The sequence below is a fragment of the Trichechus manatus genome, unplaced genomic scaffold (assembly GCF_000243295.1).
Source record: "Trichechus manatus latirostris isolate Lorelei unplaced genomic scaffold, TriManLat1.0 scaffold00077, whole genome shotgun sequence".
Lineage (NCBI taxonomy): Eukaryota > Metazoa > Chordata > Mammalia > Sirenia > Trichechidae > Trichechus > Trichechus manatus.
In genome coordinates this window covers 7,313,272-7,328,214 of record NW_004444013.1, presented here as the reverse complement: position 1 = coordinate 7,328,214, position 14,943 = coordinate 7,313,272, and the positions used below count along the sequence as shown (strand labels likewise).

At 41.3% G+C, this 14,943-nt stretch overlaps 1 protein-coding gene across 2 annotated transcripts in view; it reads right to left on the bottom strand.

The window, feature by feature from the left end:
• Positions 1–14,943, bottom strand: part of GALNT17 (polypeptide N-acetylgalactosaminyltransferase 17) — a 628,291-nt gene that overhangs the window by 354,504 nt on the left and 258,844 nt on the right. For both annotated transcript variants that reach the window (XM_004380774.2, XM_023735303.1), the window contains exon 2: positions 6,002–6,185. In XM_004380774.2, coding sequence (XP_004380831.1) covers positions 6,002–6,185 — 184 coding nt within the window. The remainder of the gene's footprint in view (positions 1–6,001; positions 6,186–14,943) is intronic.

Here is a 14,943-nt window from a genome sequence, read left to right as displayed (position 1 = left end):
AAAAAAAAAAAAGGATAGACATTTGGAACAAAAGATACATACTTGCACCATATTCCAAAATAAACTCTAGATGGATGGAGGAGTGAACTATAAGAGTCATAGAAAAGCAACACAAAACAGAATAGAATATTTATAAGTATTCTGAGATGATAAGCTTTCTCAGGTTTAAAGTAATGGAAGAAATAAAAATGGAAAGATAGACAGTTTGGGATTCATACATATTTAAAATGTCTGTCCAATGGAAGAAGAAAAATCACGGAATTAAAAAGGAAAATAACGGTTTGGAATCCATTTGCATGAAATCCGACAAACAAATGGTTAATCTCACTATTACCTAAGAATTCATTCATATTTATAACAGCAACAATTTTCTCAAGTGTAATATTATAGTTATAAAGCAGAAAGAAAGAAAGCAACTTGAGGTTTTTGTTTAAAACTGCAATGAAATCAGCCAACTTAAATACTCTAAAGCTGTTTGGGGCTTATCAAGAAGGATCCTGCTCACTGGGGGATCACTTCTCCTGGGCTTGGGACTGCACTAGAAGAAAGATGGGAGCAGTGATGGTTCAGTGGGAGAATTCTCCCCCTCCATGCAGGAAACCCAGGTTCCATCTGCAACCAATGCACCTCATGTGCAGCCACCACCACCTGTCTGTCAGTGGAGGCTTGTATGTTGCTATGAGGCTGAACAAGTTTCAGCAGAACTTCTAGATCAAGATGGACTAGGAGGAAAGGCCTGGCAATCTACTTCTGAAAATCAGACAGTGAAAATCCTATGAATCACAATGGTTCCATCCCATTGTGCATGAGGTTGCCAAGAGTCAGGGGCCAGCTGGATGGCAGCTAACAACAACATCAGTGGAGGAAGGAAACTGCTCTGGCCCCAGGTGTCTTCACATTCCCCAGGGCTCGAACATCAGAGAATCCACTTCTGCAGGCAAGATCCTTGTCACTCACTGACAGCAAGGATTCATTTGCAATTAACAAAGGTTAATTTAGTAACTTTTGCTGTGGACTTCAGAATTTACAATGTATGGCCTGTGGGCAAGTTTCCAAATTCATCTCAAATTCCACCTTCAAATTCATCCTCCAGATAGCTGCCAGAATAATCTAAAAAAGCAAACACAAAGGCATTCGACCTAGTTTTCCAACCCTTTCTTCCATGCCACCTATCTTGCCCTTAATTTTTTGGTGTGGATTTACATTTACTTCTTAATTGGTTATTTTATCAAAACAAAACTTACACAGTCGCACCCTGTCCCTGTAATCTCCATGTTTCCAAATCACAATGATTACGCTACTCTTTCTTGATTTTTAAATTTTAGACATTTTCAATTGATTTTCTGCTCCTGAAGATGGAGAATTAATTTTCTTACACTAACACCTCCTCCTGCCACCTCCAATATAGTTACAGCATAATTTGTGGTTAGATCAATATCCAATAATTACATTTGTATGACTATATTCTTCATAGCTGATCCACAGAGTGTATGGAATTGCAATTCCTATTTTGAAGACCTTTTTTTTTTGTAGTTAATAACTGCTCTGCTTTTTAATAAGCTTACTTTTCTGTGTCAATCACTATTGCAGCTCCAAACTTTCCGAAAGAATGGTAAAAAAAAACTCTTCACAGTCAAAAACACCAGGTAATGAAACAATTCAATCTCCCCTCCAATGGTATCATCCCTCCTGGAGACTCCCATCCTCCTTTTCCAGTGTGAAATGGCTGCTTTCAGTCAGGGTCAGCTACACAGCTGTCACCCTGGAATGTTACCTTGAAACATCCCCTCATAGTCTTTCTGGGATCTGCCTTTATATTCTCCCATTTAAATCACCTGTTTCCTGGATCCTAAATCATCTTTTTTCTTACTTTACCTTCTTGTCTCACTGAAGCATATCCTTGAGAAGCTTTCTGAAAACAGACGCAAAGAAAGTAAAGACCCTACATGTCTGAAAATGCCTTTACTTTTGTGCTCTCTCTTGATAGATAACACGGCTAAGTATAGAGTTCTAACTTAGAAATAATTTTTTCTCTCTCAAAATTATTTAGGCATTGTTCCATTATCTTCCAGTTTCTAATATTGCTACTGAGAAATCCCACGCCAACTTTATTTGATCTGCATTTTCTCTCTGGAAGCTTTTAGAACTTTCTCTTCATCCATACTATTCTGAAGTTTCACCTTTAGGTTTCTTGATATGGGTTTTATTTTTTTGTTTCCATTCATCACGTAGGCACTGGGTGAGATCTTTTAATCCGAAAGCTCATGTGCTACAATTCTGGGAAGTTTTCTTGTGTCTGGGAAATTTTCTTGTATCATTTATTCAACAATTTCCTTCTTTCTATTTTCTCTGTTTCTGATATTCCTATTGGTTGATGTCAAACCTGCTGGACTGATTTGATGATTTCTTTTAATTCTCCGACGATTACTTTAACATAGCACATTTTTCTGGTTTTGTGGATGCCACAACTCCCATTAACTTTCTAAGTTGATAATTATAGTTTTAAAGGTTGTAGTCTCTGTTTCCTCCAAATGCCTTTTCTGTTGTCGTTGTTATTGTGGGTAAGGTATTTTATAACAGATACTCTCCTGAGATATCTAGGCACCCTGGCTATCTTTTCTTATTTAAGAGTATGACAGCTATATGTAGATGGCTGGAGCTTTACAACAGGCACACTTGAACGAGCAGAGCCCAGACATTTTGTTGGAGACTCCTCAACAGTCAGCTCCATCAGCATTGTCCTTAGGCTGGATGGTTTCATCAGTGGATTCCTCAAACACCTGCCTAGTGGGATAGGCGAGCCTGGCAGGATAATGAGGCTGGAGGGTATTCCTATTTGGTACACAGCCTTATCCTTTGCCCTAGGCTACATCTTGGAGCCCTGGTGGCACAGCGGTTAAGAGCTCAGCTGCTAACCAAAAGGTCAGCAGTTCAAATCCACCAGCCGCTCCATGGAAACCCTATGCGACAGTTCTACTCTGTCCTATAGGGTCGCTATGAGTCCGAATCGACTCCACGGCAACAGGTTTGGTATGGTTTAGGCTACAGCTTATGCACTAAAAGCCCAGAGCCTCTCCTGTTCACCGTCTCCAGGGAGTAAACCTCCTGCTGTTTTCTGCCAGGTAGGAAAGGACAGTCACTGGTTGTGCCAAGTAGGAGAAAGGATCTCAGCAAATAACTAACCCCTCCCACTCAAATCCATCTCCTGGCATCAGAAGTCCCTGGTGCCTCCAATTCTGAGTCTGTCTGGGGCCATGAGGGGTGGCTGGGCTGCATCCCCCTACTCCAATCACCATTCTCCACCTCACACACGAGGACAGGTCATCTTCCTCTAGCTCCCTAAGTCAGTTACCACTCATCCATTTCCTCTTTGCATCTTCCACAAGTTTGCAGGCATCTATCTCTTCCCTGTTGTCATCCCTGAGCCTGTTCAGTGTTCTCTTGTGGGTCTCCATCCTCTCTGCTCCTTTACTATCATGTTAGTAGGGTTTCATGAGAGACTAGATGTCAACGGTACATTCAAGCCATCATGTTGCACTGCACAGCAATACTGAACTATGCGTTCCTCCCTCAGCATGCCGTACCTGTACATGGACCTCCAACTCTGCTTATCCTGTTCCCCTGCCTGGGTGATGCTTATCCCTCTTCCCAGTTCAACCTTCAATGCTTCTAATGCTTCAAGATTCAGCTCAGGCATCATCTCAAGAAAGAAACTGCCCCAGACCCTCCCTGCATATTCTGGGCGTTGCTCCAGCCTGACACCCACCACATAGACCACTCTGTGTGGAAGCAATCTTCTTGCACATCTGTCTCCCTACCTAGAGAATAAGAAGGCAAGGATCATGTCTTACCCCGAGTTCTAGCTCTAGTGTGGGGAAAACCACCTGGCACATTATAGGTGCTTACTAATATTTCTTGCCACTACCTCCCTGCCAATTTGTCGTACTGTGGTGGCTTGTTTGCTACTTTAATGCTGGAAGCTATGCCACGAGTATTTCAAATACCAGTAGAGTCACCCATGGTGGACAGGTTTCAGTGGAGCTTCCAGACTAAGACAGACTAGGAAGAAAGGACTGGTGATCTATTGCTGAAAATCAGTCAAGGAAAGCCTTATGGATCATAACAAAATATTGTCCAATCTAGTGCTGGAAGATCAGCCCCTAGGTTGGAAGATACTCAAAATACACAGTGGCTGCAACAGTGAACTCTAGCATACCAAAAAACAAGAAGATGGTGCAGGACCGGGCAACATTTCATTCTGTTGTCCATGAGGTCACCGTGAGTCAGAGTAGACCCGATAGCAACTAACAACAACAACAACACTATTTCTTCAACTGATCTATTTCCAGTAAGCTCCATGTTGGAAGCATTTTCATTCTCAGGACTGCAAAGAACATGGCTCTGTTTATTTGCCAAGTCCAAATAAGAAAAGCTAATCAGAGAGCACCAAGAAATGAAAACAGACAGATGTTTCTGAGAGCAGAAGTCCAGGAACACAAAACAGCTTCCAACAGGGGTGATGTATATTTTCCTAGTGATTTAAAATGAATATATGCTTATTAGGCAGAGAGAAAGATTTAACAGGTTTCTCGGCTAATGCTGCAATTTTAAATCCATTTAAGATAATTTTCTTTATCTTGAATCTATTCTTCTCAGTAACCAGGATACTTAACTGATTTGTACCAAATCCATTTGAAAAAGAAATAATCTACTCCAAACAAGGGCACCATCTAAATGGAAAAAGAGAAACACTACAAATCTAACAGCAAAATCCTTCTGAGAAGCCAACATACAGCCCTGTCTAGAAAAGGGAGCTTTTCTCCAGCATCTTGATTCTATAACAAATCTCTTTTCTCTGTTTCATAAGGAGAAAATAAATAATTCTTAAACCTGAGAATACACAATAAAATGTCTCACAAGTGAAGCAAGATGTAACCAAACCTTTTAAATGGTGAGAACGTCAATTAAAAAAAAAAAAATCAAACCAATAATGAGATGTATTTTCTCAGCTATCAACATGGCAAAGATTTTTTAAATGCCGGAAGTCAATACTGGCAAGAATCTGGGATTCCAGTAGGAGCAGAATATGGTACATGTTTCATGGAGGAAAATATTACAGTATCAAGAGCTTCCAAAAATAGTCATATCCGGTGATCTCTTATACTTTTAGAAGTGTATATTAAAACTATATGTATCAAATCAATACATGTGAAGATTTGAGTTGGAAGATGTTTTTCAAAGTGTTATTTATAATAATGAAAAACCAGGGCTCCTCCCAACGATGGAAGTAACAATCATTAATAAAATCAGAAAGTGATCACGATATAATGTTAAATGAAAACAAGGATAAAATCAAGGTAGAAATTGGTACAAACTTTCTGGAGGAAAATATTACAGTATGTATCAAGAGCTACCAAAAATATTCCTATCCTTTGATCTATTATACTTTTCGAAGTATGGATTAAGAAAATAAATATCAAATCAATGCACAGGAAGATTTGAGAGGGATGATGCTTAGCAAAGTGTTATTTATAAAAATGAAAAATTGGAAATAACCTATATTTCCAGCCATGGAAATAATGATCATATTAACAACATCAGGAAATGATCATGATATAATGTTAAATGAAAAAAGGATAAAATCAATATTATATATTCTCACAGTCTGTATAGTAAATAGACTCGAAGGCAATATACTAAAACTTTAACAGCTGTCATCTATAAATAATGAGATCATGGTGCCTTTCATTCTTTTTATTGAAAATGTTTTGTATTGAGGACCTTTGTAAATGTTTCTGGATTACTTTTATAAAAATTAAAAATTTTTCCTTAGCTAATATTTCATAATCAACAGCACTCAGTTTACTGGCTGCAGAGGAGACTGAGTGAGATAAAAGCTTTGTTGCTAGTTACAAATCACATGAGAAAATGTCACAGGCTCGGAGTCTACACCATCCCTATGGCTGAGCAAGCTCTTCCAAGTGACCGAATCAGAACTTACTTGGTGGGACGATAATCCGGAATGGAACGATCCAGTGAAATTTTTTCACTGAGGTAGGAATTGTAGCCATACTTCTCATGGGGTCCCTTGGCTTTTTCCTCTTCAGCCGGGGAAAGGGTAGCAGGAAGACCTCCTTTCCCCCGCCCACCATAACCCTCAATGAGCCCAAGGGATTTGGATAAACCTAGAAAAAAAGGGGGAGAAAAAGAAATATTTGAAAACCACCATACCAGGATGTGGCACTTCAATCTCAGATACAGTGTCACTGGAAATTTTAACATTACCTGTCACAGAAAAAAATATGTGCTCCATTTATGAATTCTAGGTATATGGTCAGAGAAAGGAGCCCTAGCAGGGCAGTAGTTAAGAGCTCAGGCTGCTAATCAAGAAAGGTTGGCAGTTCGAATCCACCAGCCGCTCTCTGGAAACCCCATGGGGCAGTTCTACTCTGTCCTATAGGGTCACTTTGTTTTCTGTTTTTTTTCTTTTTTTGGCTCTGAGAAAATTTATATTGAGAGGAAGGTCAAGGCAACTGTGAGTTCTGGAGTTCAAGTCTAGTTACCTATTAGAACCCTGTCTCCTTTCGGAACTAGGGTGGGATGGGAGTCTATATAAGACAGACACCCAAAATCAGCTGCCGTTGAGTCAATTCTGGTGACCCCATATGTGTCAGAGTAGAACTGTGCTCCACAGGGTTTTCAAATGGCTGTGATCTTTTGGAAGTAGATCACCAGGTCTTTTTTCCGAGGCACCTCTGGGTGAATTTCAACCTCCAATCTTTCAGTTAGTAGCTAAGCGCTTAAACAGTTGTGCCATCCACGGACTCCATCTAAGAGAGACCACCTAAACTGGCAGCTACATGGGCCAAGGAGGACACAAGAAATGGGACACACTGGGGCTCTTATTCAAACCGCTTTTCCTTTCTCTGTGGGGCAATGACAACAAGATTAGATATACCCGGAGGAGCCTGGGTCCAACACAGAATAAGAACAAGTAACAGGGAACCGCCAAACTGAAGGCATTTTTGCTTCCTTTCAACAGAGAACTAGACACAGATTTATTTTATCCTGAGTTTAAAGTGTCTAACAGTCGGACATACACCTCCTTGGCTAATGGTTTTATTTAAATTTCATCTAAATGGCAGAAGAAAATACAAAATGCTTGAGAATAAATCAAATAGAAAAAACCCATAAGGGTGATAACCGTGCCAAGCAGAGTGGGATGCCTCTGTAACAAGCCTCATGGAGCAACAGCAAGCTCCCCGGATGGTGGCAGCTTTACACCTATTGTTCCATTATACGACACACACCGCTTGATGGGCAATTTTTAAATCCAACAGTTAGGGATGTTTTACTACTTGGCCAGAAAACTTCTGTCGTTAAGGGCTCTTATTCCCACTTGCCATATTTCAAGTGCTCAAGCCACTGAGTACACACTCACACTTACTCTTCTTGTCTGTCTCTCTCTCACACAAATATACACACACATACACAAAAAACATTTTACCCATAAGAGTCTCATGCTCACTCTGACAGGAAGAACATGAACCAGAAATGTAAACGGCTCCCTTGGCTTTCATGTGGGGCAGCCTGCAGAGAACTGTCTTGTTAGCGGCTGTTGAGTTGGTTTTGACTCATGGCGACCCCGTGCACAACAGGATTGGACCAGTGTAGCCATAAGGTTTTCACTGGATGATTTTCAGAAGGACATTGCCAGGCCTTTCCTCCTAGTCCACTGTAGTCTGGAAGCTCCACTGAAACCTGTTCAGCATCATAGCAACATGCAAGCCTCCACTGACAGACAGGTGGTGGTTGTGCATGAGGTGCATTGGCTGGGAACGGAACCCAGGTCTCCCACATGGAAGGTGAGAATTCTACCACTGAACCACCACGGCCCTCTCTGCAGAGCACAGGAAGATCCAGCCTCCCAGGAAGGCATCTGTAGGACAGCGTAAGGCCAAGATACCTGCTCTGGTCACAGGACAGTTCTCCATCACATAATGGCAGACTGTCATTTCCATTCCTGCTTCTCGGAAAACAAATTTACTCTCTACAATATCAAGATGAAAAGTGAAGGCTGAGCAAACAGCTCAGAGTTGGTCTCAGGTGAACATCACTTTTCTGCCTGAGAATTATTTTCACTGTCCAACGTGCTCTTCAGGAACCCTGACACCTTTTCTCTTCTGCAATCACCCCAATAGCGGCCTCCATTAACTGGCAATTAGGTTACTGTAACGTGTCCTTTGTCATCACCTTTACCACGCTCATCAATCCACAAGAACTCTTCCCATATCAAGTCCCAACACCTCTGCTTGGTTAAACACCATTTGTGATGGAGCATTACTACTGGAAACATAAAATGGTGCAGCCACTTTGGAAAACAGTGACCCAGAAATCCCACTCCTAGGTATATATCCAAGAGCATACATGTCCACACAAAAACTTATACACGAATGCCCAAAGAAGCATTATTCGTATTAGTCAAATGTCCATCAACTGACGAATGGATAAACAAAATGTGGTATGTCTATACAATGGAATATTATCTGGCAATAAAAAGAAGTACTGATACATGTTACACCATGAATAAACTTTGAAATCATTATGCCAAGTAAATAATGCGAGTCACAAAAGACAATATGTTGTATGATTCCATGTACAGGAAATGTCCAGAATAGGAAAATCTATAGAGACAGAAAGCAGATTAGTGGTTGCCAGAGGCTGGGGGAGGGAGACAGGGATGGGAGGAAATGGGGTTTGAAATTTCTTTTTGGGGTGATAGAGATGTTCTAGAATTAGATTATGGTGATGATTGCACTCTCTGTAGATATACTAAATATAAATATACTAAAAACCACTAGACTGTATGCTTTAAATGGGTGAAATGCACGGTACGCAAAAAAGTCTCAATAAAACTTAAAAAAAAAACACCTATGATATTAGAGAATTCTGTTTCCGGTAAGATGGAAGGCTAAAACAACATGAAATTTAGCAATGCTGAATGACTACTTTTAAAATACTTTAAATATACAGCTGAGCTTGTAAGGAAGAAGGGGAAACATCCAGACATAAATTAAAACCGGAGCCAGGAGGGGTGGAAGAATGGGTTGCTCATTAACTGAAGGCTGGAATTTTAGAGCTCAGTCACGCACAGGGTACAGGACCATGGGTTCTCTTAGAGACACAGCATTGAAACTGAGACATCTGCAGAAAGCTGGATCTTTTGAAGGGTATGCCCTCAGAAAAAGGTTGAATTATTAAAAAAAAAAAAAAATTCAAAGACCAACCACAGTGACAGAATAAGGACTATGTTCTCTGAATAAGCTCAGGGTGGAGGAAATTAATCCCCTGAGAAATTCTAACCCAGAACCTGAGCCAACACATGGGCTTATAACCCAAATTTATACTATCCTTAGAGGTCTCAATTTTGTCATTTAGATTGTAAGCTTTTCAAGGGGCACACACGACAGTAATATATAAGTTATTCCGGAGCTGGTGGTACTTCCAGAACAATTTATATATTATTGTATGTTTACATATATATATACCTGTTATATAGCCTATACAAGGGTCTTTGCAGACTCAAACGCAAACCTTTCTGAACAGACACACTCTCAACCCAGACCACGCATAATTCCCCAAGGACAGAGCCCTGCTGAAGAGTTTACTATCAAAAATCACAAAACACACGAGGAAACCATCCACCATGAGTGAAAATCAACAGACATCATCAACAGAACTTTTATGACTCTAATAACTTGAGAGGATAACACCATCTGAAAACGGACTATAAAACAATAATGGTTTAAAAGAAGAACCCAAAGCCCTAAATTTGAATAAAGCACTATGAAGTAAGAACAAATAGATTGGAAAACTATTAACAAAATAAAAATATCTACAAGAGAAAAATGCTGTTATTGAATGAAAAACTTAACACATCTAAAAGAAATTAAACACAGCTGAAAAGAATTAATAAACAGGAAGACAGATTAAAAAAAGATCCGTAATACAAAAAAAGAAAAGAAATGAAATGAAAACCATGGAAGACAAACTTGGAGAGAATGAACAGTCCGATATATATATAAAAAGCATTCCAGAAGAAAACTCAGTGAATGGTAGAGAGGCAATATTCAAAAAGATAACGAAAGATATGACGCAATATGTTTCAGGCAAAAGACATGAACTCCTAGGTTCACAAAGTACAAGTCCCCAGGATAAATCAAAATAAATTTACAAGTAGACACATGGAAGTTAAATGGCAGAATACCAAAGACAAATACAAAATCCTAAAAACAACCACGGAGAAAAGATTAAATACAAAAGAAGGAGAAACACACTAGCAACAGACTTCTTAGAAAGAAAGGTCTGGCGATCTACTTCCTAAAATCAGCCAATGAAAACCCTATGGATCACAATGGTCTGACCCGCAACTGTTCACGGGGTGGCCCAGGACACGGCAGCATTTCAAATTCCATTGTGCATGGAGTCACCGTGGGTCGAGGGCTGACTCAACAGTAGCTAACAACAACAGAGCCGGGGGGGTGGGAGGGCACGGGAAGGGTTGTGTGTCAACTTGGCTGGGCCGTCATTCTCAGTGGTTTGGCAGTTACGATGTAGTTTGGCAGTCATATAATGATGTGATCATCTCTATAATGAGATCTGATATAATGTGATCACCTCCATGATTCTATCTGCTGTGAGTAGCCAATCAGTTGAAAGGGAGTTTCCTTAAGGGTGTGGCCTGCATCCAATCTGTTGTTGTTAGGTGCCGTTGAGTTGGTTCTGACCCGTGGCGACCCTATGTACAACAGAACGAAACATTGCCTGGTCCTGCATCATCCTCACAATCACTGACATGGTTTGAGCCCATAAAATATCTGATGATGTCCTTCTCCGGGGACAATACAGGTGGACTTTTTGGTAAGGCTCATGGGCTTTTGCTTGCTCTGGATCCTGCAGCTGGCTCCTGTTCATCTGACCTCTGGTTCTTGGGACTTAAGCTAGCAGCCTACTTGCGGTCTTGCCAGCTGATTTTGGAACAGGCCTCATAAGCTCAATTACCACCATTGCTGAATAACTGATTCCCACCATAACTAGCCCCCGCTTTGTCTCATGGTATTTTTTCTTCTTTCTCCCTCCTCCTATTCCAGTAAGATTAACTAAAGTTCCTCCTTGGAGGATGGCAGAACAAATTGATAACCCTCAAGGACTGAGATTAACTCATCTGCTACGTGACAATCATGACTAACGGCACCAGATAACCTTCAAGGATTGCCAGTAAGAAGTTAGATCATCTGGATGTGTAAATCGTGACTACTGCGAAGGGAAACCATAATCCTGTCCGTATAAAACCTTCAGCCAGTCTCCCGTCAGGGAGACAGGTCTTTTGGAGGAGCTCATTTCCCTCTGTCTCCTGTATGTCAATATACAATAAAACCCTCTTGCTGCTTACCTCACCCTTGTCTCAGTATTGGCTTTTGCAGCAGGCGGCTCAGATTCACGATTTACAGTAACAATCTTGGGGTCTGTCAGTTTTCCCAGCCTGTAAGTAAGAGTCCGGCTGTCTGACCTGCTGATGGGTTCACCAGCCCCGGTAGCTACATGAATCAGGAGAAGCCTCTAGCCTGGCCCAGAGACTTGAGACTTTCCAGCCTCTACAACCCTGTGAGCCATTTCCTTGATATAAATCTTTTTCTATATATATATTTATATGCTTTATTAGTTTGGCTTCTCTAGAGAACCCAGCCTAAGACAGGGAGAAAGGAGGAGAGAAAGAGAGAAACTAAGAGAAATTAATAGGCAAAATGGGGCAGAAGCAACCACATCTGGCAAGACTGGACAAAAAGAGAGGACAAATAAAAATATGTTTCCTAGAGGGGGGACTTTTCCATTCAGCACCAAAGAGCCCTTATGGTGCAAATGGCTCCACAGGAGGGAGAAAGACCTGGCAATCTGTTCCCATAAAGATTACAGCCTAGAAAACCCTATGGGGCAGTTCTACTCTATCACATAGGGCAGCTATGAAACAACAACCCATCCATCACAAAAGACACAGAGCCTAAGGCCTATGACACTTTTAGAGGACCAGAAAAATGTTAAATTTCTTTTAAAATCAGAACAATACAATCATTAAATACAATTTTTAGTATTATTTTTCTATGGAGGAGAAAATCCACAAACACAGAAGTGTCCAGAGCCCACGGCCCACAAAAGTCATAATGTGGCCCTGGTTGCCTTAAGTTCAGGCTTTTATCTCTAAGTAACTAGGCACCAACGTTTGGAGAAGGACAATAACAAGACCTGTGGCGTGGTTTATAAATTTCACCTAGAAGACGGGTATCACAAAGACAGACCCCAGGCACTAACAGTAATGACAGCTACCATTTATTAAGCATTCTGCTGAGTGCTTACATGTATCCTATTGTTGTTTCACCCAATATCCTGCAAGGGGGCAGCGGTGGTTCAGTGGTAGCATCCTCGCCTTCCATGCAGGAGACCCAGGTTTGATTCCCGGCCAAGGCACCTCATGTGCAGCCACCACCTGTCTGTCAGTGGAGGCTTGTATGTGGTTATGATGCTGAACAGGTTTCAGAAGAGCTTCCAGACTAAGACAGACTAGAAAGGCCTGATGATCTACTTCTAAAAATCAGCCAATGGAAACCTTATGGTCACAACAGTCCAATCCCATTGTGCATGGGGTTGCCATGAGTCAGGGCCCACTCTACAGCAGCTAACATCACCAACAATCTCCTGACAACTCCATGAGGAAGGTGTTATTATGACCTCTATTTTACCAATGAGGAAGCTGAGTCTGAGAATGTAGCAACTGTTATAAGGTTCCATGGCTGGTAAAGGAGGACAAAACCTGTGCTCTGTGGTTAGGACAGGTAATGACACCAGTTTAAGGCTTGCAGCAGCCCAAGCAAGAGATGGCAGGGCCCTCATTTTACGGCAGTGGTAGCAGTGATCAGAAGACCCTGGGTGGTGCAAACAGTTAACGCACTCGGCTGCTAACTGAAAGGTTGGAGGTTCCAGTCCACTGAGAGGCATCTCAGAAGAAAGGCCTGATGATCTACTTATGGAAAATCAGCCATTGAAAACTCTGTGGAGCACAATTCTCTGACACACTTGGGGTCGCCATGAGTTGGAATTGGCTCAATGGCATCTGGTTACTGGAAGTATTGATCAAAAAGTGAGGAGAAATTTGAGAAATATTTAAGAGATAGCATCACAAGGCAGGAGATAGACAAATGCTGAGGGAGAGAGAGAATTGAGTGAGATGGAGGCTTCCAGAGTTAGGACGGGAGAGGGCACACAGGAGGGTTTGAGAAGATGAAGACTTCTACCCTCTACGCATGGCACGAGGCACCATGGACATTCGCATAGGACCCGCTGTGCAGCAGGGAGTGAGACACACAAGGATGGAAGCTCAGAAGGCAGAGGAGGCCCAAGATAGGAACCTGGTGCCACAGGCACAAGGGAGCTGGCACCATGAGAGAGTGCCTGTGAGCGTGTGATGAGTGGTGAGGAGGAAGACAGTATCAGGAAGTGTCCTCTGACAGCACTTCCTCTTGTACCTTCGCCATGTCTAGAGTCAGAATTGCCGGCTTCAAAACTTCTTTCTTCTCTGTTTTAGTGCATTTTCTCTTACTTATGCTGTACTTGAAGCTCAAGAATTCAAGGAACTCAGACTTAAAGAATAGAGAAACATCTCAGTAAACACAGTGGTTAAGCTTCCTATTTGTCTTCATAAATCCACTTGACCACTCTGTCCACCAATGATGATTACTGCTTAGGCTTTAATATTTTTAAATGCTTTTGTATCCATTTTACTATTAGGCAAGGTGTGATACTATCACAATCATTTCAGAGATGAAGAAATAGTCTCAGAGGATTATTTGACCTTCCAAAAGTAACGGAGACAGGATAAGACATTCCCCCACCCCGCAACACACACGCAAATGCTTTTTTCACTCCTGCATGCTTCACTCTGTCCAGGAAACTCGGTCGGTAGGAAGACCCTGGCATTGAAAACATGATGAAGAACGGTAAATAAATGGTGATATATTCGTAAGAACACCTCCCGTCTATCAGTCTGTTGTACTGTGGTGGCTTGCGAGTTGGCTGTGATGCTGGAAGCTATGCCACCAGTATTTCAAATACCAGCAGGTTCACCCATGGTGGACAGGTTTCAGTGGAACTTCCAGACTAAAATAATTAGGAAGAAAGATCTGGCAATCTACTTCTGAAAATTAGCCAATGAAAACTTTATTGATCACAACAGAGCACTGCCCAACTCATGTGCTTTGGACACATCAGAAGGGATCAATCGCTAAAGGAGGGCATCACATTTGGTGAGGTAGACGGCCAGTGAGGGCAAGGGAGACCCTCACTGAGAGGGACTGGCACAATGGTCGCAATGACAGACTTGAATATGCCAGCAATTATGAGGATGATGCAGGACTGGGCAACATTTTGTTCTGTTGCACATAAAGGTCACCATGAACCAGAGTCAACCTGATTGCAGCTATCTCTATCTCTGTATCCCTGAGAAGGAATACTATACAGCAATGAAAATGAAGGCACTGCAGCTACATGTACCAAATGGATGAATCTCACAGGCTTAATGTAAAACAAAAAGCAAGCATCAAGAATTCATAGAAGTAAAATTCCATTTATACAGTTTCAAAAAAACTAATCAATGTATAGTTTAGAGATATAAACATATGTGATGAAACTATAAAAGCAGAAAAAAAAGAAAGCAGACGTAAACTTTCACTTAAAGCACAATTTTTAACAAAAAGAGCAGATTATGACTGAGGAAGGACACGCCAAGAACCTCAAAGGTACCAGGATTGCTCCATTGTAAAACTGGGAGATGAATTATGTAATTGTAATTATATAATTAGATAATGAATACAGCTCATATTTACTATGTAATAG